General features: G+C 33.3%; 1 protein-coding gene across 2 annotated transcripts in view; it reads right to left on the reverse strand.

The window, feature by feature from the left end:
* LOC105330289 (uncharacterized) overlaps nt 1–27,590 on the reverse strand; it is a 122,917-nt gene that overhangs the window by 39,554 nt on the left and 55,773 nt on the right. The window contains exon 8 of one of the 2 annotated variants that reach the window (XM_034443490.2): nt 6,423–6,544. The exons of the other annotated variant lie outside the window; for it this stretch is intronic. Coding sequence (XP_034299381.1) covers nt 6,423–6,544 — 122 coding nt within the window. The remainder of the gene's footprint in view (nt 1–6,422; nt 6,545–27,590) is intronic. 2 annotated transcript variants of the gene reach the window in all.

The following is a 27,590-nucleotide window of genomic DNA, read 5'->3' on the forward strand; positions in this document are numbered from 1 at the left end:
GATCTCAGAAACTATCAGAGATATGACTATGAAATTTTCAGGATAGGTAGTCTATAGTCTGAAGTTGTGCACTATTATTTTGTTTAACGCCAGTGGCGCCATTTCTTGGAGCTCGCCTGGCCACGAAAATTGAGTACGAATTTTCACTAAAAATTTTCAAACGTTTTGATCTGTATCTTTTTATCAGTTGATATTTTGTTAAGACATATATAACAAAAGTGGTAGAGAATTAAAAGTTCTTTCCATCGAAATCAAGAAAAAAGGGCTGGCCCCTTATTTTAGGGGCCAAGGCATTCGTAAACTCTATTACAATTAACTTAAAAACGATAAGGATTTTGTAATGCATTATAGAAGCAAAGTTGTTGATCGTACCAATATCTATTAGAAAAAATCCTTGCCACGCCTATTTCTTACGAAATTAGGGATTTTTAGGGGCCAAAGTACTTAAACTTTGACGCAATATAACTAGAGAAGTAGACATATTTTGTCAGACATCATAGAAAAGAAAATGTTTGAATTAATGATTTAAATTGATTCCACTTATCAAAACACGAATTTCTATCCCCATTCAGGATCTAGAGGGCTGGCCCCTAAAATATTCTATCATTTGTATCTCAAAAATGATCAACAATTTTACATGGGTGTAAGAAAACAAAATGTTAGTATTCTTAAGTCCTTTTCAAAGAAATCAAGAAAAAGGGGCTGGTCCCTTAAATTAGGGGCCAAGTCACTCGAAAACTTTTTTACAAATAACTTAAAAACGATAAAGATTTTGTAATGCATTATAGAAAGTTGTTGATCGTACCAATAACTTTTAGAAAAAAATATTGCCACGCCCATTTATTACGTAATTAGGGATTTTTAGGGGCCAAAGTACTTAAACTTTCACGCAATATAACTAGAGAAGTAGACCTATTTTGTTAGACATCATAGAAGAGAAAATGTTTGAATTAATGATTTAAATCGATTCCACTTATCAAAAAACGAATTTCTTTCTACATTAGGAATCTAAAGGGCTGGCCCCTAAAATATTCAATCATTTGTATCTCAAAAATGATCAACAATTTCAGATGGGTGTAAGAACAAAAAATGTTAGTATTCTTAAGACCTTTGCAAGGAAATCAAAAAAAGGGACTGGCCCCTAAAGTTTGGGGCCAAGGCACACGAAAACTCTATTGCAAATAACTTAAAAACAATAAAGATTTTGTAATGCATTATAGAAGCAAAGTTGTTGATCGTAACAATATCAGTTTGTAAAACTCATTGCCACACCCATCGAAGACGTAATTAGGATTTTTTAGGGGACCTAAACCTTAAATCTTTAATGTGCTGTATGTGAAAAAGCAAAACACTTTGTGAAGCATTTGAAAAGATTAAAACAATCGTTTACATTATCTGAATGGGAGGGGTTGAGTGGAAATTCTGAAATTTCATTGATATTTTAATGGTATCGTTTAAAAATTGAACGGAAGACCTCCTCGTTACTCGTAACGAGATCGTATCTAGTTCTTTTTATTCTTTTTTTGTCTTACAAATTTTGTGCAGGCGATTTCTCGAAGATGGCTCATTCGATTTTCTTAAAATTTTAAGGGATGATGTGTCGGCATCTGAAGTTTGTACCGCCGTTTCAATTTCTTGATAATCACTTCTGGTCGGAAGTTATCGTCCGTTTACAATTTTTAAAAGTCAATTTTTGTCGGCTAGAGATCTAAAAAACGAATAAAGATATAGGGCTGAAATTTTCAGTGAAAATAGACATCACTTTTACCTGTTGCAACATGGTCATAAAAACGTCCGCCGTCACTTCCGGTCGTCACCGGAAGGAAATATAAAAAATCGATTTTTTCAACTTTTTGCTTTTAATATATTTTTCTAATGGGTTGATAGAGACTCTTTTACTGAATCAGAATATGTAATTTGTTTTGAAATCGATTGATGTGTTCCCGAGATATTAAGCATCAAAGTCCTGAAGCGAGAGTCTGAGTAGCTCGGTCGTTAGAGTCGTGGACATGTGCCCAGGCGACCCGGGTTCAATTTAGTCTTAAAAGTGAAGGATTTTATCTCATTTATTCAGAAATCGGACGGAAGACCCACTCGTTGCTCGCAACGAGAACGATCTAGTTTTGTATTAATTTTTTATTGGTTGATTAAATAAGTGTGAATTTTCCATTTGAGGTGGATCTGATCTCATTCCAGATCCGCAATGCAATGATGTACCGTATATATATATATATATATATATATATATATATATATATATATATATATATATATATATATATATATATATATATATATATAATTATGCAGTAACAAATTATTTGCAGGAACGCTTAATGTTTAGAAGAGGAAGCATAAGTACTTGTCGACAGGACTTTATTTTCATTTGAGGTGAAAAGAGGTGGGATGATGCACGGTTCTGTCCATAGGTACCCGTGGAACATGTAGATGAAATAGAAATAAATTTAAACCAAATTAAAGATGTTTTTTAAAAACAATAAAAGGACTGGGGTACGAAATACTTAGAAGTAGCTTTTCTTGTACTCTAGTACGTGTGAAAATTATCACTTGCATGAATCACTATGTACCTCTCGTTAGGCTACAGTACTGTGTATCCCTGATTAAATGCGATGAATGAATTCCAGGTTAAAAAACTTAAAACTGCAGGTTTTAAAATGTCACTTATTTTTTCTAAAAGTTTTGAACTTGTGATATGAAAACTAAGTTTGGTGCACGCGATTTTATATTCTTGCGATTCGGCACAGAACGGTGGAGTCGCAGAGGTAAACGCGGTAAAATTAACGAATCTAAATTATCAGTGAATTAATTACACAATGAGTAAGAGATTAAAATACGTTATGTGATATCGATATGACTGTTTGTACGTTTTGGTTTAAAATCTAAATCAAATCTTAATAAAAATTCTTATACATGTATAAAGTTCTAAATAAAATATTTTTTCTTCCAAAATACAAAACATTAATAATATATGCTTCTTATTTACACAGATTTTTGAAGTGATAAAAATGTGTATGTATCACTCACAGCCATGCTTATTGTAGGTTTGTTTATTTTAATATAAATCATGTACATGTAACTGAACGTCCATATTTAGATTTGAAGGTGTTTAAGCTATGATACATGTAACTTAGAGACATAAACCTCATACATGTCGTCTTGATTAAATGAATAGTTGAATTGACCGACTTCCATAAGCTTGGGATGATGATAATTATGATACGTGTCTAATTATGAGAACTGTAAGATTATATCGTCTCATATAATAACTGATGTGCAGACTTAGAATTTTATTTTATTTTAAGAGGGGGGTCCAGTCACCCCACCACCCTTGAAAATTCAAACTTTTTTAAATTCACATAGTAAACCTACTAAAAATAGAACTCGACCTACCCCCCCCCCCCCCACCCCCTCCCCGGCAAACAAAATTATAAATTATCCCTTAGTACATTAACATATAAACATTGGAGCGAAATGTCATGGTGCGAACATCCCACATTTAGCTAGCTACGTTGGTTTTTTCGGGGAGCAGCAATTGTAGCGCGCACACTGCCGCCTGGCGTCATAATGCAGCAATAAATTCATGCAACTTGTATTCGTCTTTATTGAAAGTGCTTTATGGTTTGCGTGTTTGAATTCACGTTTGTAAGAGAGATAGAAGAAAGAATTTACACGAATAAGAAGAGAATGTTGCAACATAGAATTAAGAAAACAATGAAGGATCAAAGAGAATCAAAGTGAAATTGGATAAGCATGAATATGAAAACAATAAAGTGACATGCAAGTGTAAATGTAATGAAGAATAAAGAAGTAAGCATAATAAGAATAAAAGCAAGATACATAGAATTTTGGCGGTAATTCCCTTCCATAGTATAAAACTAATCGGACGGAAGACTTATTCGTTACTCGTAACGAGATCTAGTTGTCAGAACTATTTTCCACTAGTGTGAATGTGAAATATAATGATATATCTTTTATACTGATATGTAATAAAAACAATACCTGTTTGAGATACCTTTTGTAACTCATTGATCAATGACCCAGCTACTGCGGACGAAGTTTTGGAGGTTTTAAAAACTATTAAAACAACGAATCGCCCGGACCAGATACAGTTGTTAATGTATATATTAAGTCATCCATCAATATCATGATACGGTTACCATTCAAATATTTCTTTTTGCATTATAACCTAACTATCTTGAAGATTTTTTTATCCCACGAAAATGTCACAGGCCTTAAAAGCCTGTCTTAAGAATATAACAAAAACTGAATCATTAGGAATCATGATTATGCTGTACGCGGACGACACTGTGTTGATGTCTGAAGCTGAAGATGATCTACAATATCAGCTTCATTGTTTTCAGATGTATTGTGAAAAATGGAAATTACAAGTAAATTATGTTGATAAAATTAAAATTATGATTTTTGGTAAAACTTCAAGTGTATCATTTCTATACAATGGTATCGAAATAGAATCTGTCAAGGAATTTATTTAAACATTTAGGAGTTGAATTTTCAAGAATACAGTACTAGAAAATATGTAGTGACGAGAGCTACCACAGATATATACGCAATAATAAAAAAGTCAAGAGAATTAAATTTATTACTTGATTGTAAACTTATGTTCAATAAAATGATTGTTTCAATTTTAGTGTATGGTTCTAACTTGTGGGGTTTTGAAAATTTATGTATCATGGAAAAATTGCATCTTAAATTTTGTAAACTTGTACTTAGCCTTGAGACATCCACACTAAATTTTATGATCTATGGTGAACTTGCTAGATATCCATTGTGTGTGAAAGTACATGTAAAAATTAGAGTATTGAGTTTATGGATAAGATTTCGATAGGTAAAAAATCAATATTGTATAATTTTTACATAGGTTAACAAAACACAATAATCATAATTTCAAATGGGTTGAATGTTTACAGAATATTTTACATGAATGTAGTGTAAATTTTGTGTGGTTGGCGCATAATGTAGACAATGAAAAATGGATTTTTAATGTTGTTAAGGAAACAAAAATTAGTCTCTCACTTGTAACGCATCTAGTAAAGGATTGATCTATAAATTTGTTTACTTATAATATTTTTGTATCTAGAAATCACATAAACTCTGATCTTCTATAAATGATGATACTACATTTCTTAGATTTAGAACAAGCAATCAAAACTGCCAATGGAGGCAGGCAGATGGAACAATATACCTAGAAATCAACTACAGTATTTTGTAATATCTGTAAAAATAACAGTGGCGATGAATATCACTATATCATAATATGTCCAGATTTGAATGAATATAGAAAAGCCTATTTTCCATCAATGTATTTTGAATGACCAAATGCTTTCAAATTTTTTGAATTATTTTCATGTGAAAAATTAGCTGTTATTTATAACATAATTGATTGTAAATTTATCAAAATTATAAACAAGAGAGTCAACTCTCCAGGTTGGTGTGTACAGTAAACACTCTTGCTTTTTGTATAATATTGTCTGGTATTGTATATTTTCTATATGTTGTTTTACACAATATAATAATAAATACATGAATGAATGAATATCCATATACATTGTACATGTATTAGGCATTTGCAAATTATTGTAATTGTGTTGTGCCAATAAAATATTTGTGTTTGTATTCAAAGTACAAGTTAATTATAAATCATAAAAGTAAGAATTATCTATTCATTAAATAGTCATTGTCAACCAAATGCTTTATTACACTTGTCTCATATATAAATATGTAAAACATGGGATTGAAGATGAATTTAAAATAGCGTCTACTTGTATACATGACATATAAACTCCCCAATAAATATTTTTAAAGTACACATTTTTGTTATCTTTCCAACCATCTTTTTTTTTAAAGCGGCTTTTTCTACGTAGAAAAATGTAATCTTTACACGTTTCGAATTCGTGGATAGAAGACCTAGAGATAACAAAATCATTTAAACACAGCTGTAAATAAGTAGGATTGTTCATATAACGCCTCTTGTTGTAATATTCAGATTTTGATTAAAAATAAATGCATTTCAAACTTTTATTGACAATTTGCTCTTCGTAAAAAAACAAAACATCGATCATATGATTCGAAAAGTGTGCACAAAGAATAGGTTAAATGCTATCTAATCAAATCCTATGGGTCAAAACACCTGCCGATTTTCATCTTATGTCCCCACTTTCCCTTAGCCAACAAGAAGAAGCAGTAGGGAGCGAAGCAACTTAGGTAGAACACAACTGAATCTTTCTGATCAAAAGTTATGCCCAAATCAAGTGTTTACGGCTCTTTCAACTGTCAACTGAAAATATGACGTTGCTGACAAATTAATATGCCTAACTTTCATATATTTAGCGACTTCTGATGGGATGAAATAGTTGGTTATGTTCTAAATCTATAAATCTCACCCCAAATCCTTTGAATGAACCAGAGAAAAACATGTTCCATGGTTTGTATTCCTCACCAAGAATGTAAGTGTCTAGAAAGTTAACTGCTGCCGTCACGATTTTTTTTACATCGGCTGGTGTGTCTGAATAAAACAGAAACATCTTACTAATAATGAAACTGCACCAAGACAACATAATATTTAATATTAAGTAAATAAATATTTATAATAATTGGTGAATTGATTGGTAACAAGGAGGAGAAGCCAATACGTTCTAATCATATTTCGTATTTCTTTCAAATGATTACATGTATAACGTTCTTTATCGCCACCCCTGACCTCTTCTTACAAACATATCATACGTACCTAGGGCTAAGACACCTGTATTTATTTATTTTTCTCTTTATGAACAATTACCTCCTACCTTTTGGATGATTATACACTGTAAACATAACCGCCATCTCGTTTTTATTCTAAAACAGTCACACCACCGTGACTTGAAATATGATAAGGAACTTATTCTGCGAATTTGCAAACTTTTTTTTTTGTGGTCGGACCTTCGGCATATGAGTTTACCACCAATTCAACGAATGAATGTTCATTTGCCCATAAACTCTGTTTGCCCCAATTCCTGTCCGCCTAGAGTCCGTTTGCCCGCTGAGCTGGATGGTCAACAAATTACCCATAGGATTTAACTTAGGATTTTTTGTTTTTTTAAATTAAATCTGCGGTTTGTGGATAGAGATTATTTAATATCTACATCAATCCAAGCAATCTGTGATGAAGCATAGAAAGCAGGTCGCAGATACGATATTTGGGCAACTTACATGTTATGGAAAATGGATTGTTTAAAGTTTAAAACCTTTGTTAAAAGCTTTGATATAAAACCTGTTATTGTGGGCAAAAATAGTCAGACCTGAGATCTGCCTAGTCTTTATTTTCAAATCTATTAACAATGTGCAATGTTTCTTAAGACTCCCTTTCTTACACAAGACAAAACAATTAAATGGGTGATATAAATCATAATTCATGGTAGGAGTATACTTTTTATATTCAATCTCCTTAGACTAAGCTCCACCCCACAATTGAACAATTAAAAACATTTTTGCATTAAAAAAATTTTCTCTTCAGCTGGTCAACGTATATTGTTAAAATCTATCTTTATGTGAAAAGAGAAAAATGTACCTCATGTGCCCATATGTAACGTCTAAAAATGCAAAAGTCGAGCGTGTCTTCCCTATCAAAAACTGATGTTGTTTATCTTCTGTGAACTGTCACATACCCTTTTTAATGTCTTCCTTGGAAGTCTAGTCTCGTTCAACCAGACGCTCGACTGTCTCCGTAAACCTTCGACGAGCAGAGAGTCTGGTAAAGTGTCACATTGATAACAGCTACCGATATGGGGCGCCGCATATGGAGAAATGGTGTACCTTTTTACTAATTTGCATAGCGGCCATATTGTTAACACAATGGTGATTTTTAGTACAATGGAATATATAGAAAGGAATGATAAAGATCACAAATTTTAAAAAATAAGTATTTCGGAAATATTTTCTCCTCATTTGATTGTGTCATTTACACCATCCGGGATAAGAATGTGCTTGTTTTGTTTACACAGATATTGAGATGGCGGTTCCTTTTGAATCTGAAAATCGAAGCGGGGCGTTGTAGGAATAAAGTGTGTTTTAGCAATGAAAGGCGTCATGAAGGGATTTTGGAATTATTTCTAAAATACTTGCCATTCATAGGTAAAGTAGTTACTCATATATTTACAAAGTTTACATTGCAAACTAGTTGTGTCAGGAATCTTGTCTAAAATTCAATTAAGCATTTTTCAAGACTTTCTCAGTAAGCTTTCAGACTTGCGACTATAGGCATTTAGGCTTTATATTGGATCATTAGGCATATTGCATATTTCTATTTAAGAATTATCGTTATAAATTGAATGAGATTTTTCAGGTTATAATTCTATTCTGTTTCAAGCTGATGTTTTTAGCTGTTTATTTATTAGTTTACTCATTTTAGCCGGCATGGTCCTATTTTAAGATTATCTATAATAGTTTGATAAAGAGGCATTCAAAGTGAATTTGAAGTGTGAATCACTTATTGTGGTGACAAAAACGTACACAGATAATCTATGCATTGCCCCAACACATGTTCTCATTAAAAAAAAAAGGTTTGACGTAATCACACAAATTTCATACATAAAAGGTATTTAATTTTCATTCGTAAGGGAGACGATTTGAAGACATGAATATTAATGAGAACTGTGTCACGTGGCATTTAGCTCATGAATAAAGTGTACGTGATTTTTCCATATGGATTTAGATTTATTTTGAATCGGTGTGTCAATGTGTGCCGGTGTAATGAAGAATAATGACCCCCGTAGAATAATGACTGGGGTCATTTTTCGACGTAGAATAATGACTGGGATCATTATTTTTCACTACACCGGTTTAAGTTTGTGTGATATACAGTACTTTTTTTATTGCTGTTAAAATTAAGGAACTTACGTCGATTTAGTCTTATACTATAGTCTCGCTTTCCATAGACTCATTAAACATGGATGAACTTAAATTTGACGAAGCAGTGAATGTTACACGATAGCTAGATTTTAAATTAAAATACTTTAAAAACATTTATTGGTTCTACCCTATCCCATTAGGTTACACTGTAAATAAATTCTTTCCATTTATAACCGTTATTAAACTTTTTTAGTTGAGATCATTCAGTTTAAACGGCAAACTCATTCGATCACAAATAGTAACTGTTGCTTTCGTCATTGTTTACATGTTATAGGAGGTATGATTTTTCAACCAATCAAATTTGGGAAGCCTCGTTTTGAGATCACAAACATTAACGTGACGCTTATCTAGACTGGCATTGCCTGTCTACAGCCTAGCGTCTGGTTGAACGAGACTAACAGTCTCCGGGTTGCACACTTTCTCTACGTTGTGATTGGTAGAAAATACATGATGTGAAAATTTACATTTATTTTATTGGTTGAAATACTATTCGGCGCAAGGGAGATAATTTCCTGGTGATTTTTTTTACGTACGACTAAACAAATTTCTTTGATTTCAAATTTTAAAAAGTGAGAAAACAGAAAAGCAATACAAATTGCAATAAATGAAATCCAACCAATAATTTTCCGGTACAACTAGTTGAAAGCAATATTCGATGGTATCTATTAAAATTATTTGTTTTTGTTTCTTTTTGCATTGTTTATATTATTCAAAAAAGTGAATATTTGTTGCGGTATGGCTTATATCAGTAAAGATATTTGCATATTAGATAGGTAAAACTAATATCAATAAAACAATTTGTTATATTCAGTAATATATTGTCACTATATAACTCTATATAGACGAATAGTCAATAATTGTAATAATTAGCTTGTCCGAAAAATATTGACCGGTCAATATTTTTTATATTGACCAGCTAGGAATAATATCTAGAAAACATTCCCTCTATTTCAAATAATCGCCTCTGATTGGTTGATTCGTAAACAATGATGTAAATAACTTTTGCGACTCCCAAACAAGGTGACGTCATAAAAGACAGTCAGTCAAGGCAAGGCAAGTAAACAACGGACGCGCAATGCGACGGTTTGCTATCATAACGGATATAAGGATTTGCGACTTACTGTGAAGTAAAATCAGGTAGAACATCTGTATGTTTATTCGTACGGTCGGCGGAATATCACAAGTGACCGTTTGATGCAGAGGATATTTTGGAAATGAACTTTGCACAAAATTGAATTCTTTGTTGAGCTGAGAAAATTACGACGATCTGTTCTAAATTACTGGTTTGTTTCTTCATATAACAAAACAAATGTTGACTGTGTTTTCGGGCAACATTATATTAGCCCCATTGGGACGAAAATATTGCCATCCGCTTCGCGTCGGGCAATATTTCGTCCCTCGGGGGCTAATATTATCAATGTTGCCCTCAACCCCAGTCAGTATTTGTATAATGCTAAATGCAGTGGTACAACTTTGATTTTAATTTGATTTTATAAAAAAAAATACGACCCTTCTCAAGATCTCTTTTCCGCTACTATAATCGATCTCAACTTGCAAGCATGTGGTACACATTTCTCAATTTTTGACACGCAGGCTTGAAAGGCTCATAACGAAATAAAAAAGTTCCACACGCCATGGTATATAGAGGATGTGAAATTTATATAAAAAAGAGTTTAGTTATTCTTGATAATTGATTTTTGATTAAGGTTTACTCTAAAGACGGTGAGCTTTTTAAAAAAGCTCAACTTGTGTAATGTTACTCGTGTGACGTGACATAGATTTCGGTGATCGTGTTCGACGTGACTTTATATGCCAATTTCCTTCATTTATGAGAAATTCAATGCATTATTTGTAATTAGTATTATCAACGAGTTTCATTTCTGATCGCTAATTTCCCCCCAAATGGTGAGAATTTATAAATAAAGTCAAGTGATAAGAAAACGAGTCTTGTCCGATCTGCTTTATTTCTTCATTTACATATCGTCTTTTGTACCAAGGTCCACCCATTCTACTCATTTTTATTCATTAAAAGGAGAGGGTCACACATTAGAACGAAATTCACTGTTATAGGGTTTATAAGATTATCGATAATGTCAATCATTAAAGGGTCTAAGTAATCAACACATATTCATTCTCACAAACGTTGTACATTTTCAATCATTGTATATAATTACATTGTATAATGTTGTATGAAAACCCCGGTTTTTATATGTTTAAGGATATCATTCGTCGGAATTTTCTATTTTGTAGATGAACGTAGTTTGAGCACAAATGTATTTATAGTGTTCGAAATATTAAGCAAAAAGCAGTAGAAGCATGAAACATGGAACAAAGTACAATGATCGTTAAATTACGTCTATTTTGTACATTTCAATTTTTTCCCAATACAAAGTGAGTGAAAGTGTTAACATTTGGCATTTCAATATTCGTACTATTTGAGCTGAAGCTCACTGTTAGAAAAATAAATTTGTTGGTATTTTGAATAAGTTATTTTAACTGTTCAAATATGTTTGAGTAAAATTTCTAAAAGGCTGGATCTATCTTTAAATCTTCCAATTTTTCATTTCAGAATATAGATACAGTTTTAAAATATTGCCATGACAATTTAGCTTTCCATATTATGCTTTTAAACTTTAAAAATTTAGCATATTCCTACAGGCATGTAGTATCGTTTTTGAAAGGGGGGGGGCTGATTTATCCAAAAAATCTTGACAAGACAAAAAAAACTTTCCATAATCTTCAAAAACCAAATCCTTGGGGGGGAGGGGCAGCTCTCTGCCCAACCCCCGCCCCCTGATTTCATTTTCCAAAATTCATTTCCTGTTGTTTATTTCCCGTCCCGCGACAAAAAGCTTGTGACATCGAAATCTAAATAATAATAAGGATTTGAGCTTTCAGATTTTGTAGGATTATAGACCTATTTTTGTAGATGTGTTTTAAACTATTTTGTTTTGTTCGTCATTGCTCCCGGTCGTCACCGGAAGCACTTCAAAAATTATTATTTTTCACATAGAATTGAAATATTAGTAAAAATCCTTACATATGTCAACTATCCGATACCAAATAAAGAAAATTATACTTCCAGTAAGATATAAATATCTCATAAAGATTACTAGAATCATTCATTATTAAGGTATTCAATGTATAATCAAGGGATATTGAACAATTTTGAATCGTTTAAAACCAGTTAAATAAGTACTGCTAAAAAACAATGAAAGTGAAATGAACCAAATTCACATGACTGACAACATATAAGAAGCCGGTCATTTTGCACCTTGATTTTTTTTTTAAAGAGTTATCTCCCCTTGTTGAAAAAAAGAAAATTTTAATTTCGTCAGAATATCCGCGGTAAATGATTCATTTTAATTCATATTTTGATAAAGAGAAAGTTTATGCATGTATTAACCAAGAGTGTTTTACAAATTTTAAGTTTCTTTTTACAATATCGCATTAAAACATACGTTGCCCATAGACTTTAATACAAAATTCAAGGTGTAACTAGTTGAACCATAATTAATATTTTGAAAATTCCTTTGGTGGAGTATTTTCATTTGATAACACCTTCAAAATGATACCATGATTAGGAAAATCGGACCATACATTTCTTAGGTACAAAATGTGGTCGTTATACATCGAATACCTGAAGTGGATAGTGAAATTCTACCGAGAAGACATTAAGATTCATGGTCTAGGAGGAGGCTTTTCCAAGTCCTAAACCTTGAATCTTGGTCCCAATGTGGAATTTCACTTTTTCATACGAGTATGAAAAGAATGATTATTTTTCTCGCATTATTTTACATAAAAGTGATATTTAACAACTTTCTCTTTTGACGTTTAGAAGTGTACTTTCGGTTTATACCACCACGTGCTACAAATAGAGCAAGTGAAGAAGAGAGCATACGACAATGACAATATTTTCAATGAAAATATGATTGAATTGTAATCAACTAAGCAAATTAATGACTTAAAGATAAGCTGATTCCATCATTTATCATTTTTTTGCAGCATACGATGTTTGTTTACATTTTACAATACACAGTAATACAGTAATACACAGTGTTGGACAGAAAAATCTCACACTGCTGTCTCACACCGCCGTCTCACACTGGACGGACCCATCTCGCAACGGTGATTTATAATGCAAGAAACAAATACCTTAGATAGCCTTTTTAGCTCACCTGAGCTGAAAGCTCAAGTGAGCTATTCTGATCACATTTTGTCTGTCGTCCGTCCGTCCGTCCGTCCGTCTGTCCGTAAACTTTTCATATTTTCAACATCTTCTCAAGAACTACTGGGCCGATTTCAACCAAACTTGGCACAAATCATCCTTAGGCAAAGGGGATTCAAAGTTGTGAAAATTAAGGGGCACACTCGTTTTCAAGGGGAGATAATTAGAAATAAATGAAAAATTTCGAGAAATTTTCAAAAATCTTCTTCTCAAGAACCAGAAAGCCAGGAAAGCTGAAACTTGCGTGGAAGCATCCTCAGGTAGTGTAGATTCAAAGTTGTGAAAGTCATGACCCCCGGGGGTAGGGTGGGGCCACAATGGGGATCAAAGTTTTACATAGGAATATATAGAGTAAATCTTTAAAAATCTTCTTCTCAGAAACTAATCAGCCAGGAAAGCTGAAACTTATGTGGAAGCATCCTCAGGTAGTGTAAATTCAAAGTTGTGAAAGTCATGACCCCCGGGGGTAGGGTGGGGCCACAATGGGGATCAAAGTTTTACATAGGAATATATAGAGTAAATCTTTAAAAATCTTCTTCTCAAAAACTAATCAGCCAGGAAAGCTGAAACTTGCTTGGAAGCATCCTCAGGTAGTGTAGATTCAACGTTGTGAAAATCATGACCCCCAGGGGTAGGGTGGGGCCACAATGGGGGTCGAAGTTTTACATAGGAATATATAGAGTAAATCTTTAAAAATCTTCTTCTCAGAAACTAATCAGCCAGGAAATCTGAAACTTGTGTGGAAGCATCCTCAGGTTGTGTAGATTCAAAGTTGTGAAAATCATGACCCCCAGGGGTAGGGTGGGGTCACAATGGGGGTCGAAGTTTTACATAGGAATATATAGAGTAAATCTTTAAAAATCTTCTTCTCAGAAGCTAATCAGCCAGGAAAGCTGAAACTTGTGTGGAAGTATCCTCAGGTAGTGTAGATTCAAAGTTGTGAAAACATGATCCCTGGGGGTAGGGTGAGGCCACATTGGGGGGGGGTGTTAAAGTTTTACATAGGAATATTTAGAGTAAATAGTAAACTAATCAGCCAGATGATTCTTTATAATTGTTAAGACTTTGGCTCCAGGACAATTCTTCGGCCTCACAAGAAGGTTCAGAGTTTAATGTAGCTTAAAGGACATATCGCATGTTTTTCAATTTTCGGAATTTTTAAAATAAAATCATTCTATACTCATTAAAAATGAAGTTTATTAACGTTTTCATAAAATATTCTGCCTAATTCGTGAGTTTGAAAGCGATGAAATTCAAATGTCGCGATATGCATATTTTCTCTCTCGATCTACCCGCCATGATGTGTGACGTCATATACGACCTCGAGCGAGAAGGTGCTGTTAGCCATCTTTGTAATTGGATTAGATTTAAACGACAATTAAACTAATTATCACCTATTAAATTGTCGATAACGGGACATGATGGTGTTCTGTGCCTCCTGCGGGTGATTTAGCCACCGAAAATGGGGATTTCGACTGTTGTTTTTTTAAGTTTCCCTTACGAAAGTATGCGGAAATCTTGTGACAAATAGGGGTCTATCTGTCGACGAGAGGATTTATAAATATATGGTATATTTTTGTAATTATAGTTTCATAAATAAATCGTATTCATTTCTCAAAAAGAAAAACATAGAAGTTTATGCACAGGGGCCTGTGTATAAAACGCAAATTCATCGGAGAAAAATAACGAGAGGGGACGCCATTTTGGATACCGCCTCGCTTCATTAGCTGTTTTCTTTTTTTTATTGTTAAACTATACGTTCATGTATGCATAGACAAAGTTTGTTGATATACATTTATACGTAAATGGAAAAAAAAATACGGAGATGGGATCTTACAGAAATAAACAATAATTAAGGAAAACGTTCTTGCCTTCTTTTATAATCCAGTGTAATATAGAGTAAACAACCTTATAGAAAGATGTGATCAGTTACTGCCGAAGAAACAAGCTTCTTGTGCACCACAGTTTTACAATAATGAACATTCTGAGTCGTTAGGAACGCCAAAAACCAAGACTGTTGTAGATTTTAATAAATAAACACCTTTAACAGATTTATTTGAGCTACAATCCTTACTAAGTTGTGTTTACAATGTTTACACGTCGATCAATTTGATCGTCATTGCCGACTTCATCGTCGCTTTTTCAGCAATATCATCGTTTTTTATCCGTACTAGTGGCTCAATCATGTACGACTGAATAATAAGATTCTTTTTATGTCAAAATTTAAAGAAGATAATGCTAATCCTACAATTTGTTTACAATCAGCTGTTCGAAGAAGGTCGCATGTGACGTCGCTGTACCACGTGACACGATATCTAATTAACGAGTTTTTAAACGATCGGGGCTATATTTTACAATAGTTTGTGGCGGGCATTGACGACTTCGGAGGCAGTTAACATACGTGATCAAGATCTAGAGTCTAGAGTTTGCAATTGTCTTAGTATGTTTTTCCCAATTCTAATTAGTTTACTTTTGTGAACGAGCGATTAAGAGAAAAACAAAAATTTTCCATCTAAAGATTCTCTGGCCCAAACCATCAAACACGTATTGTTGATGGACTGTACTGGTACATATAATTAAGGTATATTTGAAAAAAAAACCTAACAACAATGCATTGGAGTATGAGATATTACCTCATACAATTTTAGTTGGTTTCGTTCAAATTTCATCTTTTAATATTTGAATTAAAATAAATGTCGCCCTCCAGCATAAAATGGTGCCCTGTATGAACCCCCTCCTTTGTTGCTTGTTGTCCTTGTTGCCTTAATAATTATGAGTTACTTTGTATCAGTCGCAGTGATAATATTTTCTGCAGAAGCTATCTCTCTTATCAAGACATTCCACCTTCAAAATCACTTCCCCCAAAGCACGAATAGTTAGCACGTTTCTGAACACACACGTGCAGACCTGGCAATTTGTTGCCGATGCAAATGTAAAATCGCAATATATAAAGTTAAGCAAGCTGTGCATACATTTTGTAAATGAAATATCGTCTTTAAATCATAAAGTTATATAATATGTTGTTAAAAATTGTTCATGGTAAAGAATCAAGTATTGTTCAGCAGATTTTACACAAATGCAGCGTTATTTCCCGCCATATATCGACGAGAGAAGAGACGTAACTGTTAACAATCAATTTGTGGCAATGTAAGTGTGTTTGTGTGTGTGTATTTGCTACGGATATAAAAAAAAAACATGTATACAGCGATTTCTTTACAAGTTCGGTGTTTATAACTTCAAAATCAACTGAACAGAGTGAAAGTTCCAGTAATTTCAAAGTCAGATTCCTTGTAGGGATACTGGGTAACCAATTTTCATTCTTGTTAACAGCAGGGGTCATTTTTTAAGGAGGTCGTTTTTCTTCATGTTTAACATGACCCCTGGGGTATTATTCTTCAGAAAAATTCAATTATTCTACAGCAAAGGGGGTCATTATTCTACGTCGAAAAATGACCCCCGGTCTTTATTCTACGGGGTCATTATTCTTCATTACACCGGCCTTGTCAGAAGTCGATGTAGTTGCAGAATAAAAGTTCAATTTGAAGAGTATTTCAGGAATTTTATCAAAGTATGAGGCTGTAAGTAGCGACCGTTTGATGTAAGATTTTAAAAAATTAGTGCGAATGTTTCTCCACTTGTCGAAATGGTGTTGTTGTCATAGGCAAAAACCCATCGGAAGCCCTGAACCGGTAAATGTCCGAGCAAAAACAAACTGGCGACTTCGAGAGAATAATGACGTATATCTCTGCTATCTTCAACTTGGAATTCGACATGAGTGTATCTCAGATACACTTTTTTTAAAAGTACATGCATATTGCGAATGTTATTATACCCGCACTATCTAAAAACAATATTGTTGTTACCCTGTTCCGTCTGTCCGTCTGTCCGTCTGTCACGTTTTACTTTCTCAAACTGCTCTTACATCTTACAAACCAGCAAACTGAACTCTTTGAGTTTAATTGGGGACGTCAAATTCTGGTAGTCCGGGGGTCAAATAATTAATAAAACAAGATGTATTTTCCCCCCAAAAAAACATTCCTCGAACTCCTCCTACATTTTCAACAACATGATCGTTTAGAATATGATTAGGGGGTGTCATTTTGAAGTGTGATCAGGATTCAGAATTTTTTTTTAACACGGGGAACGGTGGGCAACAAAAAATGACATTTTTTGGCCAAAAAATACTGTACCCAGAACTCCTCTAACAACTTTTGAAGTAGCTACGTCTTCTCTTGGAATATGATTGGGCCTGTCCTATAGATGTGCAATAAGGTTTTGAAAAATTTTACTTTCATCCAGGGAGTCAAATAATAGCAAAAAATTGGCGTTCATTGCTAAAAAAAAACCTACATCCCAGAATTAAATGAATAGACACATCATAACTTGAGATACATGTATGATAGGGGCTGTCCTATAGATGTGCAATATGGTTTTTTAAAATCATATTTATAAAATCATAATACAAACTATCTTGAAAATGTTGTATAATACATGTAGGTCCTAAATAAATAAAAATCCATTTCTTATTCTTATTATCACTAGTCCCTTTTCTAACAGGATAATTTTATAGTCATAACAGATGTTGAGCATTGCAGTTCTCAGAAAGATCCTAAACAATTGTTTATGTATATGGAATATAAACCTACATCAAACCCTGAACCCATTGTGATGCCCAAGAATTGTCCAGGGGCAATTTTGTTTACAGAATTTAAAAAAAAAGAATCACCCGGCCGATAAGTTTCTGAAAAGATTTTTAAAGATTTACTCTATTTAATCCTATGTAAAAATTCAACCCCCCATTGTTGCCCCATCCTCACCCCTGATATTCATAATTTTGAATGTAAATTACCTTAAGATGCTTCCACACAAGTTTCAGCTTTCCTGGCTAATTAGTTTCTGAGAAGATTTTTAAAGATATACTCTATATATTCCTATGTAAAAAAAAGAAAGAAATCGATCCCTCATTGTGGCCCCACCTATCCCCGGGGGTCATGATTTTCAGAACTTTGAATCTTCACTACCTGAGCATGCTTCCACACAAGTTTCAGCTTTCCTGGCTAATCAGTTTCTAAGTAGAAGATTTTTAAAAACTTATTCTATATATTCCTACGTAAAAATTTGCCCCCATTGTGGCCCCATCCTACGCCCAGGGTCATGATTTTTACAACTTTGAATCTACATTACCTCAGGATGCTTCCACACAAGTTTCAGCTTTCCTATGAAATTAGTTTCTGAGAAGATTTTCAAAGATTTACTCTATATATTCTAATGTAAAACTCGATAACTCATTGTTGCCCCACCCTACCCCAGAGGTTATAGTTTTCACTTCGTTTTATTCATTTCATATCATTTTATTCAGGCAAATTTTTACCTATAAAAGCTTTGTTTCAGCTTTCCTGGCCAAAGAAATGGTTCTTAAAAAGAAGTTTTTTGAAAATTTCTCAAAAAATAGTTCCTAATTAACCCCCCTTGAAAAAGGGGCGTGGTCCTTAATTTTCAAAACTTTGAATCCCCTAAGGGTGCTTTGTGCCAAGTTTTGTTGAAATTCTATTAGTTCTTGAAAAGATGTCGAAAACGTGAACAGTTTACGGATAGCCAGACAGATGGGCAGACAGATGTACTAACACACGACAGACAAAATATGATCAGAAAAGTTCACTTGACCTTTCAGCTCAGGTAAGCTAAAAACCCTAGATCCCAGAACTACTATTTTGATTGTTTTGAATAGACACATCACTTTTGGGCATATGAAAGGGGCTGTCCTATAGATGTGCAATAAGGTTTTAACGATTTAGTTTTCATTCAGGGAGTCAAATAATAGCAGAAAATTGATGTTTATCACTCACATCCCAAAACTTTTCTTATGAACACGTCACATCTTTGGATATGATAGGGGCTGTCCTACTGATGTCCAAAAAGGTTTTGAAAAAATTAATTTAACCCTGGTAGTAAAAAAGTAGCAGAAAATAAACATTTATACCATGCGTTATCTCTAGAGATGGGGTCAAGGGGTCCAGATCACCCCTCCAAAATTCAAATTTCTTTAAATTACATTAAATTATAAAAAAAATTGCCAAATATATGACTCGGAAACCGCCACCCCCACCAAACCAACTCACATAACTGCCCCCCCCCCCCTCCTCTTCCCCTTGGAAAATTGTCTGAATCCGATCATGTATCCTTCCTTAAACTATAAATAAAATGAAATTAAAAAAAACCTTGCGTTTATTTATGCTTAAAATGAAAAACCTTACATTTAAACTTTTCTTAAATGTCGAATGATCAATTAAAATCAAAATATAATTTGGGGTCTAAAAAGTTTAAAATGTTTTTCTTAATTCAATTGGATATCAATAACTTATATTTAAGTTAAAATTAATAACAATAAATGATTCAAATTAAATGTTTATCCTCCACATCCACCCCTTCCAATCAAACCTGGTTCTAAAGATTCAGTCTTCTTACATTCTTACGTGTGTACAATAGCAAATTTTAAATCATTTCTTGAATGCTTTTTTTTTTTTACTCCCAATGCACATTAACATTTTGGAAATTACTAAATTAATCTTTAAGATAAACAAATTGTTATATGCATGTGTAGTCACCTATTTGGGGCAATTGCAAAGTCTCCTACAATATGTAAACAAAGCAGGGTTATCATTAGGCTAGGAGTTACCCACATGGGTCAAAAACTACATATGAATAAGATAAAATGCTTGATTATTTCCAGTTCTAGAATGTGAGGGTGTCTCCAAGGGGGCATAACCTATATATACCATTAGATAAAGAGCAAGAATAAATATGGTGTAGGAAAAGGGATCTCAAAAGTTATCAAAATACACAGTGTATCATCATTTTCTATTTCAAAAGGGTGGGGGTTAAAGAAAACACCTGGGATTATGTACTAATTTACACCATGTGATGCATCATAATGACATTGGAAGAAATTTTGCGTTTTCCTATTTCATGGGGTCAGAACAATCCCATAGGGTCATGGCCTACATTGTATTTGATGCATTATCATACATTGAGAAAGACCCTTTCCTTTCTATTATAACTCATGTAACTCAGATAAGTCTACATTTACTTACATTTGTTACACAAATTTAATACAAAATTGTCACAGGGTCAATATGGGATCAACTCAATAGTATAAGTCTGACAAATAAAATAATAACCATTGCAATTAAAATGACAGAAACTGTACAAATGCGATAGGATAGGTAACGATGATAAGCTTATTTAAGTATTAAAAGATGATGATACAGTCCGCTAGCAAAGTGAGATAACTTATTTAGATGGTCCTACTAAACAGAGAACTCTAAAGTACTCTAGAGAACCCTAGAGATTTCTGGGGGGTTTCATTTGAAAGGACTAATAAATGTTTTATTATGTCTCTATCTGTTCAGTTACATGTTATACTACATATACATGTATAAACTCATTAAAAATGATTTGAAACTAATTAAAGGCAAATTCGTCCAAATCCGATCCCGATCTAAAGTCATTTAGACATTAAGCTTGTTTCTACAGTTACTTAATGCCATTGGTATAACAAGTATTCCTTTTAAAGGAATGATCGGCAATAAAGATATATAGATAGCTAGAAGTAATAAACATGATCAGTTTGATGTAAAATAATTAAAGAAGTACTGTATTTTTACAAAATATAGAATATTTGGAATCATCTGTACACCATAATTTCATCATTATAAACCATCAACAAATTTAATTTTGAAATAAATTTGGAGAAAGCCGTTCGCAAACTCCTTGTCTAGTTTTATATTTTTAACGTAATTATTAAAAGTTAATGTATCTTCTTCTTCTTCTTCTTCAGAATACTGAGTAGGGCTCTTCAAAGAGCATTAACACATAAACAAAGAAAGAGTGGTATTAAAATAATTTAATGCGACTGAAAAACATTGAATGCCATCATAACTTGCTTTTGAGGTCGCATTATAACGATACCTTGTTTATAAATCAAGCCGTCTTCCTAGCTACTATTATGCAACATCAGTAGATCGAGGTCAGTTCATGGAGCATCTTCTTATGATCGAGGTCAGTTCATCGAGGTCAACTGCATAACTGAATGAATCTTTCGATCGATATTCTTACGCGTGAGACAAAATGTACATTCTTGAATTAACATGTCGAACTGTATCAAATTTATGTTTGCATTTCTTAAGGTAAATGAATTGAAATAAAACTGAGTAAAATGTTATATAAATACTAAACCAAATCTTCAAGTGTTGATAATAACTACGTATGCAAGCGGAATGTGTGCGCACGTGGAAGCATTTGCCGAATGCCTCATATGGACACAACAGTGATCGGCCGAAGCCGTTCACAAAAATGCACGTAAAATCACAACATAATACAAGCGATATAATTATATAGTTAATGCATTTCAATGAAGAGCAATTAAGTGCCGCTGCACGGGCACCTTGCGCGAAATAATTAATATTCACTTTAAACCAAACAATTTGAATACATATTTTGACTATATTAATCTTTTTCATCATAAAAAATACAAAAGTGCGTTCTAAATACTTTAACTATTAAAAAATCGTAAGAGTTCTTTAGAGTTCTCTGTTTAGTAGTACCCCCTATTTAGAAAGTGAAAGTAATGCTTATGTACACACCGGTGTCTCATAATACTATACTGTGCTACTATACATGTATTATGCTTACCTATTGGTCAACATCATAACTTGAATCCTACTAGATCACAATATGAATCCCTTTAGCTGACCATCACAAAAGAAACGTTTATGCATGTTAACTAACCCTTTTCTACATATGAAAAACACACAGCTTAAGGGTATGTACACCACGTAAAACTCTTCTAACCTGGGTAAAAGTAGTACCCGCTAATGCAACCTGTATTGTATACATAACTTCAGAAAAAGATCAGTTATTTTTATGACCCATTCTTCATAACCCCTTGCACTATTTTATTAGGTAAATAACTATGTAAAGCACTCATTTTAGCTTTAAGGTGGTACAGGACACCTGCATTTTGTGATGTATACTCCCTAATGAAATAAACAAAGTATAAATATAATATATTCTCTCAAAATAATGTTACCTAACAGTGAAGCGCAATGGGTGAGAGCGTTTACATATCTGTAAGTGCATTGGGGTCCGTGGTGAAATTTAGGAAATGTAGGAAATTTTACTATTGATATAAATGAATTTTCATTGGGGGGAGGGGGGTCTGGACCCCTCACTCTCACCCCTTCTCTAAATCCGAGCGCACAATGATGTACATGTAGACACACAGAAGCAAATCTAAAGCCGGTGTAATAAAGAATAATGACCTCCGTAGAATAATGACCGGGGTCATTTTTCGACGTAGAATAATGACCCCCCCTAGCTGAAGAATAATTGGATTTTTCTGAAGAAAAAAGACCCAGGGGTTATTTTTCTTCATGTTAAACATGAAGAAAAATGACCCCCATAGAAAAATTACCCCCCCCCCACCCCCCCCCCCCGTAAACATGAATAGAAATTGGTTTCCCCGTATCCAAGAAATGACTTTGAAGTTACTTAATTTTTCACTCTGTTCAACTGATTTTGAAGTTATAAACACCGAACTTGTAAATATATCGCTGTATATAGTTTATCATATCTGTAGCAAGGACACGCAAAACATTCTGACATTGCCACAAATTGCATGATTGTTAACAGTTACGTTACTTCTCTCGTCGACATACGGCGGGAAATGACGCAAATTAAAAAAAATTCATACACAATGAGGATATGTGTGATAATGAACGAACAATAATCATGAAAGAATAATTGTTGTAATGATATACGCAATATTCATTGGTGAATGAATTGTCAATCGAAGAATGATACATGTATATATCTTTATGGAAAAAGACTAAGGGGCAGGTAACGTAGGAATATGAATACTTCTTATTTACATTTCTTGGGGAAAGTGATTTTTTTTTAAAAAATCATTCTGCGTTAGTTTTGTTTTCTTCTACGTAATACTTGAACATCAATATTCTAAACATTTGTTGTAATGTTGTTTTGTGATCATGAATAGACTTTATTCTTTTGGAGCAAATTTGTGAAGAGTATCTGACTATAGTAAATCTAAATAGATAATAAACACTGATCGATTATAATAAGAAAAGATTGTTTCTAAAAGCGTTGATAGTTAAAAGCGTTAGTGCCCATGTTAGGGGTTTATATCCCGCTTGATTTTGATCACACGATCTTTATTGTATCCAAACTGTACAAACTATTGAAGCATTAATCATCTTGATATAAACTAAACTAAAGTATGCCGAGGATAAAGAAAAATATATTTTCTGTACGAGTACTCTCAGTACTTTGACGATTTTTCTTATTGGCCGTTAACCTCTACTGGCGTAATGGCTGCTGTCAGTGCTTACTAACTTCAGCTTGGTTATAATGCCTAACAGTGGAGTGAACTTTTCATATTTTTTGGTTCATCATTAATTCTGGGTGATGAACTTGTATACCCAGCAGTTTGTATTGTGGAAATCCTCAATGCAAGTATAATTCATGAACAAGATGAAAAATATAGAAGATGCGACGGCGAAGATGCGAAGACGAAAGTGCTAAGTTGCGAAGGCGAATAAGTGATACTACTATTGCTTCTTCGCCTTTGCAACTTCGCACTCTCGCCTTCGAAACTTCGCGCTTTTGTCTTTTTAGCTCACCGAGACGAAGTCAATGGGAGCATATGCTATACCCCCGGCGTCGGCGTTCGGATATGGTTAAAGTTTTAGTTACAGTTCCTGTATATAAGCTATTACTTGTCCTCTCTTTACCAAAATTACATGAATGATGCATCTGGACCTACTGAATCTGGTTCCTAACTTTCAGATTCTGGAGGAGGTTTAGGTTTTTGGAGCAGGTTAAAGTTTTTTTGTTGCAGGTGCCCTTTAATAGCAATATCTAAGTTACTGCTGGTCCGTACTTCACCAAACTTGCATGGATGGTGTGTCTTATGATACTGATGCACCAGACAGGCTTGAGTGCTGAATCTGAGCTATAGGTTTCGGATCATGGAGGAGGTTAAGGTTTTTGGAGCTGGTTAAAGTTTTTGTTGCAGGTGCCCTCTAATGATTATATCTTAGTTACTACTGGTCCTAACTTCATTAAACTTGTATGGATGGTGCGTCTTATGATGCTGATGCACCTGACAGACTTGAATCTTGAAACAGAGCCATAGGTTTTATGATGAGGCTTAGTTTTTTGGAACAGGTCACATGTTTTATAGATGATAGCTTGCATAGTTGATTTAAGTATATTATATATGAAACGACGTAGAGGTTGCTTCAGATGCAGAGCCTGATCTCCATTATCAAGGATGCTAGAGAAATCTCCTACCTCACTCAAACCTGCTTGATAGATAGATGTGGTTGTTGTTAAATGATGTGACATGATTCCTATGATATAGTATTGTATGATTTGAAACACTATTGTTTAAAAGGATGCAATATAATACCATATGTTATATTGTAAAACGTTATATGATTACGATAAAATATTGTATCAATTTTTTTTATATTTTATGATATGATATTGTATCGTGATATTGTTATGTATTGATTTTTATGATACAATATTATAAAAAATCGTATCATACGATATTGTATAATATGATATTGGTTTATATGATATATTATCATATCACATGAAATTGTATTTTATGATACTTTAATATATATTATTGTATCATATGATACAATGTGTATAATATGATTGTATTATATAATATTTTACTTTATCCCATGATATTGTATCATTTGATATGATATCAAAATTATATGTATTATATAATACAATATCATATTATGTATCAAATATGATACAGTACCATACAATACAATATCATACTATAATATTTACATTCACTTTCTTTCCCTCTATTAAATTGCATTGGTTGATTTGAGTGATATTTACGCACGAAACAGAAGACCCAATCACCAAATCTGGTGCGTATGAATACATTAAGTATTTCTTCAGTATTTATCGAAGAACAGGAACTGACTCTTCTCGCGACTTCAAACCGGATAACGACCTGTTATTATACTTACGCTGATAAATATTTCATTGATGTAAATATATGTTGACAGTTAAATGAATTCAATTGATTAATTTTTTAGTTTACCAAGAGCAAATTCATTAAATTACAGAAAGAAAAATAAAATTGTGTTATTAGAATTTAAAATGCTGTGCACTATTTTTGTCAGCATATTTCGGCTGTTCCAGTGGCCATTCCGTTAATTTCGCATACCTCGTTGAATAAGATAGAGCTTTTTAAAAACAAATCATATTTTCGGGAAGGAAATACATGTTTAAAAAACGTAAATATAAGCATTGATTCATTATTTTTTTAAAGATGAGGTCTTATAACTGCAACGATGAGTGCAAACAAATGTTCATAACGCGCTAGCGCGCGTTATACAATTTGTATGCACATACGTTGCAGTTATGAGACCACATCTTTGAAAAAATAATGATTCAATGCTTAATTATACAATATAATATCATATGTTTCAATGTTATGATGTATTGTTGCAATATGATATTGTTTCATATAATACTATATTGTATTATGTTTTATGATATTCTATTATTTGATCAAATACAATTGTAATGTATAACACAATACAATGTCATATCATACGTTACAATATCATATCTCACAATTTTTTACGGTATTTTATTGTTTTATATGATATATATTGTAAGTATGATTAGATGCACTTTTAATTGTATATTATTGTATTGATTAACATATGGACATATGATTATCATACAATTTTTTAACAGATGATATACGATTTTGTGTCAAAACAGAATCCATGAATATCCAAGATCATAAAGGATGGTGTTCAAATAATATGATAAAGGTTGTCTCATAAAGGTGATGCCTCATAAAGGTGATGCCTCGTCTCGGTGAGCTTTGTAATCTGTGATTACCTATGTTTTATGATTGCGGAGCTCTCCATCGTTTAAAGGGTTCCAAAGCATATTTTGTGATTTTTAAAAAATAAAATTAATAAAATTAAATTATCCAGGGGGATATGGTCCGGACTCCCTCTCTTTTACTGCGTAAAATTATTTATATTGAATTTTCCGGTGGGGCGGGCCCCCTCTCCCCCTCTAGATCATGCATGAGCAAGGAGTGTCGCATAATGAAATTAGAATGTTATTGTGTTTGGTCCACGGTAATCAGACGGCTGGTAAGTGACAGGAGTCTGGAAGTGCATATGTATACATTATGGCGGACATTACATTTTATGTGGAGTATATAATGATTAGGCATAGCCAGCACTGGTAAACATATATGTTACATGTACACATTAAAATATTTATAAACATTCATAGTAAGCGCGATGGCCTAGCGCATGCGTACCAATAATAGCATGGATTAATCGGAAAAACTTGGCGAGTACGGTGCCTGTATTAAATTCTATGTAATCGACCGAGACTTACTGAATGCAATAAAAAAAAAAGGCGAGAGCGAAAGTGCAAAGTTGGGAAGAAGCGATAGTAGTATCGCTCCTTCGCCTTCGCACCTTCGCACTTTATGCATCACATCTTCGCGCTTCGTCGTCGCATCTTCGCACTTTTGCTCCTTCGCCCATGCAACTTAGGTCGAAGTGGCCCTATCGGAACACCATAGATATATGTAAATGTAATGATATACCCCTTCTTTCACTTTAAGTTTATTTGAATATAATTTATAATTTTTGTTACTTTCTGTAAACTGCAGCAGTAAAAATTACAATAGTGTAAAGACTATTTCACAAATAATAAAATAATACACTGAAAAACTTTAATCTACAAGGGGGTCATTATTCTACAGGGGTCACTTTTCTTCATGTGGAGTGTGCTCATTTTTATAAAAATGACACTTATTTTTCAGGCAAAGGGGTCATTTTTCTACGTAGAAAAATGACCCCCGGTCATTATTCTACGGGGGTCATTATTCTTCATTACACCGAAAACCGCCGAGGGAAGGGGGCGTAATTTAATTTTGTAATAATTACATAGACCGTTATACTTTTAATGACATGAAATGTTAAGATTATTGATTAACCTAAAATTCACATGCAAACAGTTAAATCCCAAATTGTATATAAAGTGCTGCTCATGTGTATTATCATATGGGAAGGGATTTAACTCATCCTTTATGAAAATTATAATTTTTAAAGCTGCTTGGTCCGATTTTATATCAAATTTTATGCACGCTTTTAAACGATGGCTATGCTTAGTATATGTATAATAATAGGCATTGCAGTAGTTTTACCCGTCAATTATGCCAAATTTCAATGAAGAAAAATACGTACAAAATTTGCTAACAAAACAAAACGACATTAAACGGTTTCGCGTTATTTCGCGATCGCCTCATATGTTAAATTTCACCCCTGACGACGAGACGGGT

This window comes from Magallana gigas, chromosome 3, assembly GCF_963853765.1.
Source record: "Magallana gigas chromosome 3, xbMagGiga1.1, whole genome shotgun sequence".
In the NCBI taxonomy this organism is placed as follows: Eukaryota; Metazoa; Mollusca; class Bivalvia; order Ostreida; family Ostreidae; genus Magallana; species Magallana gigas.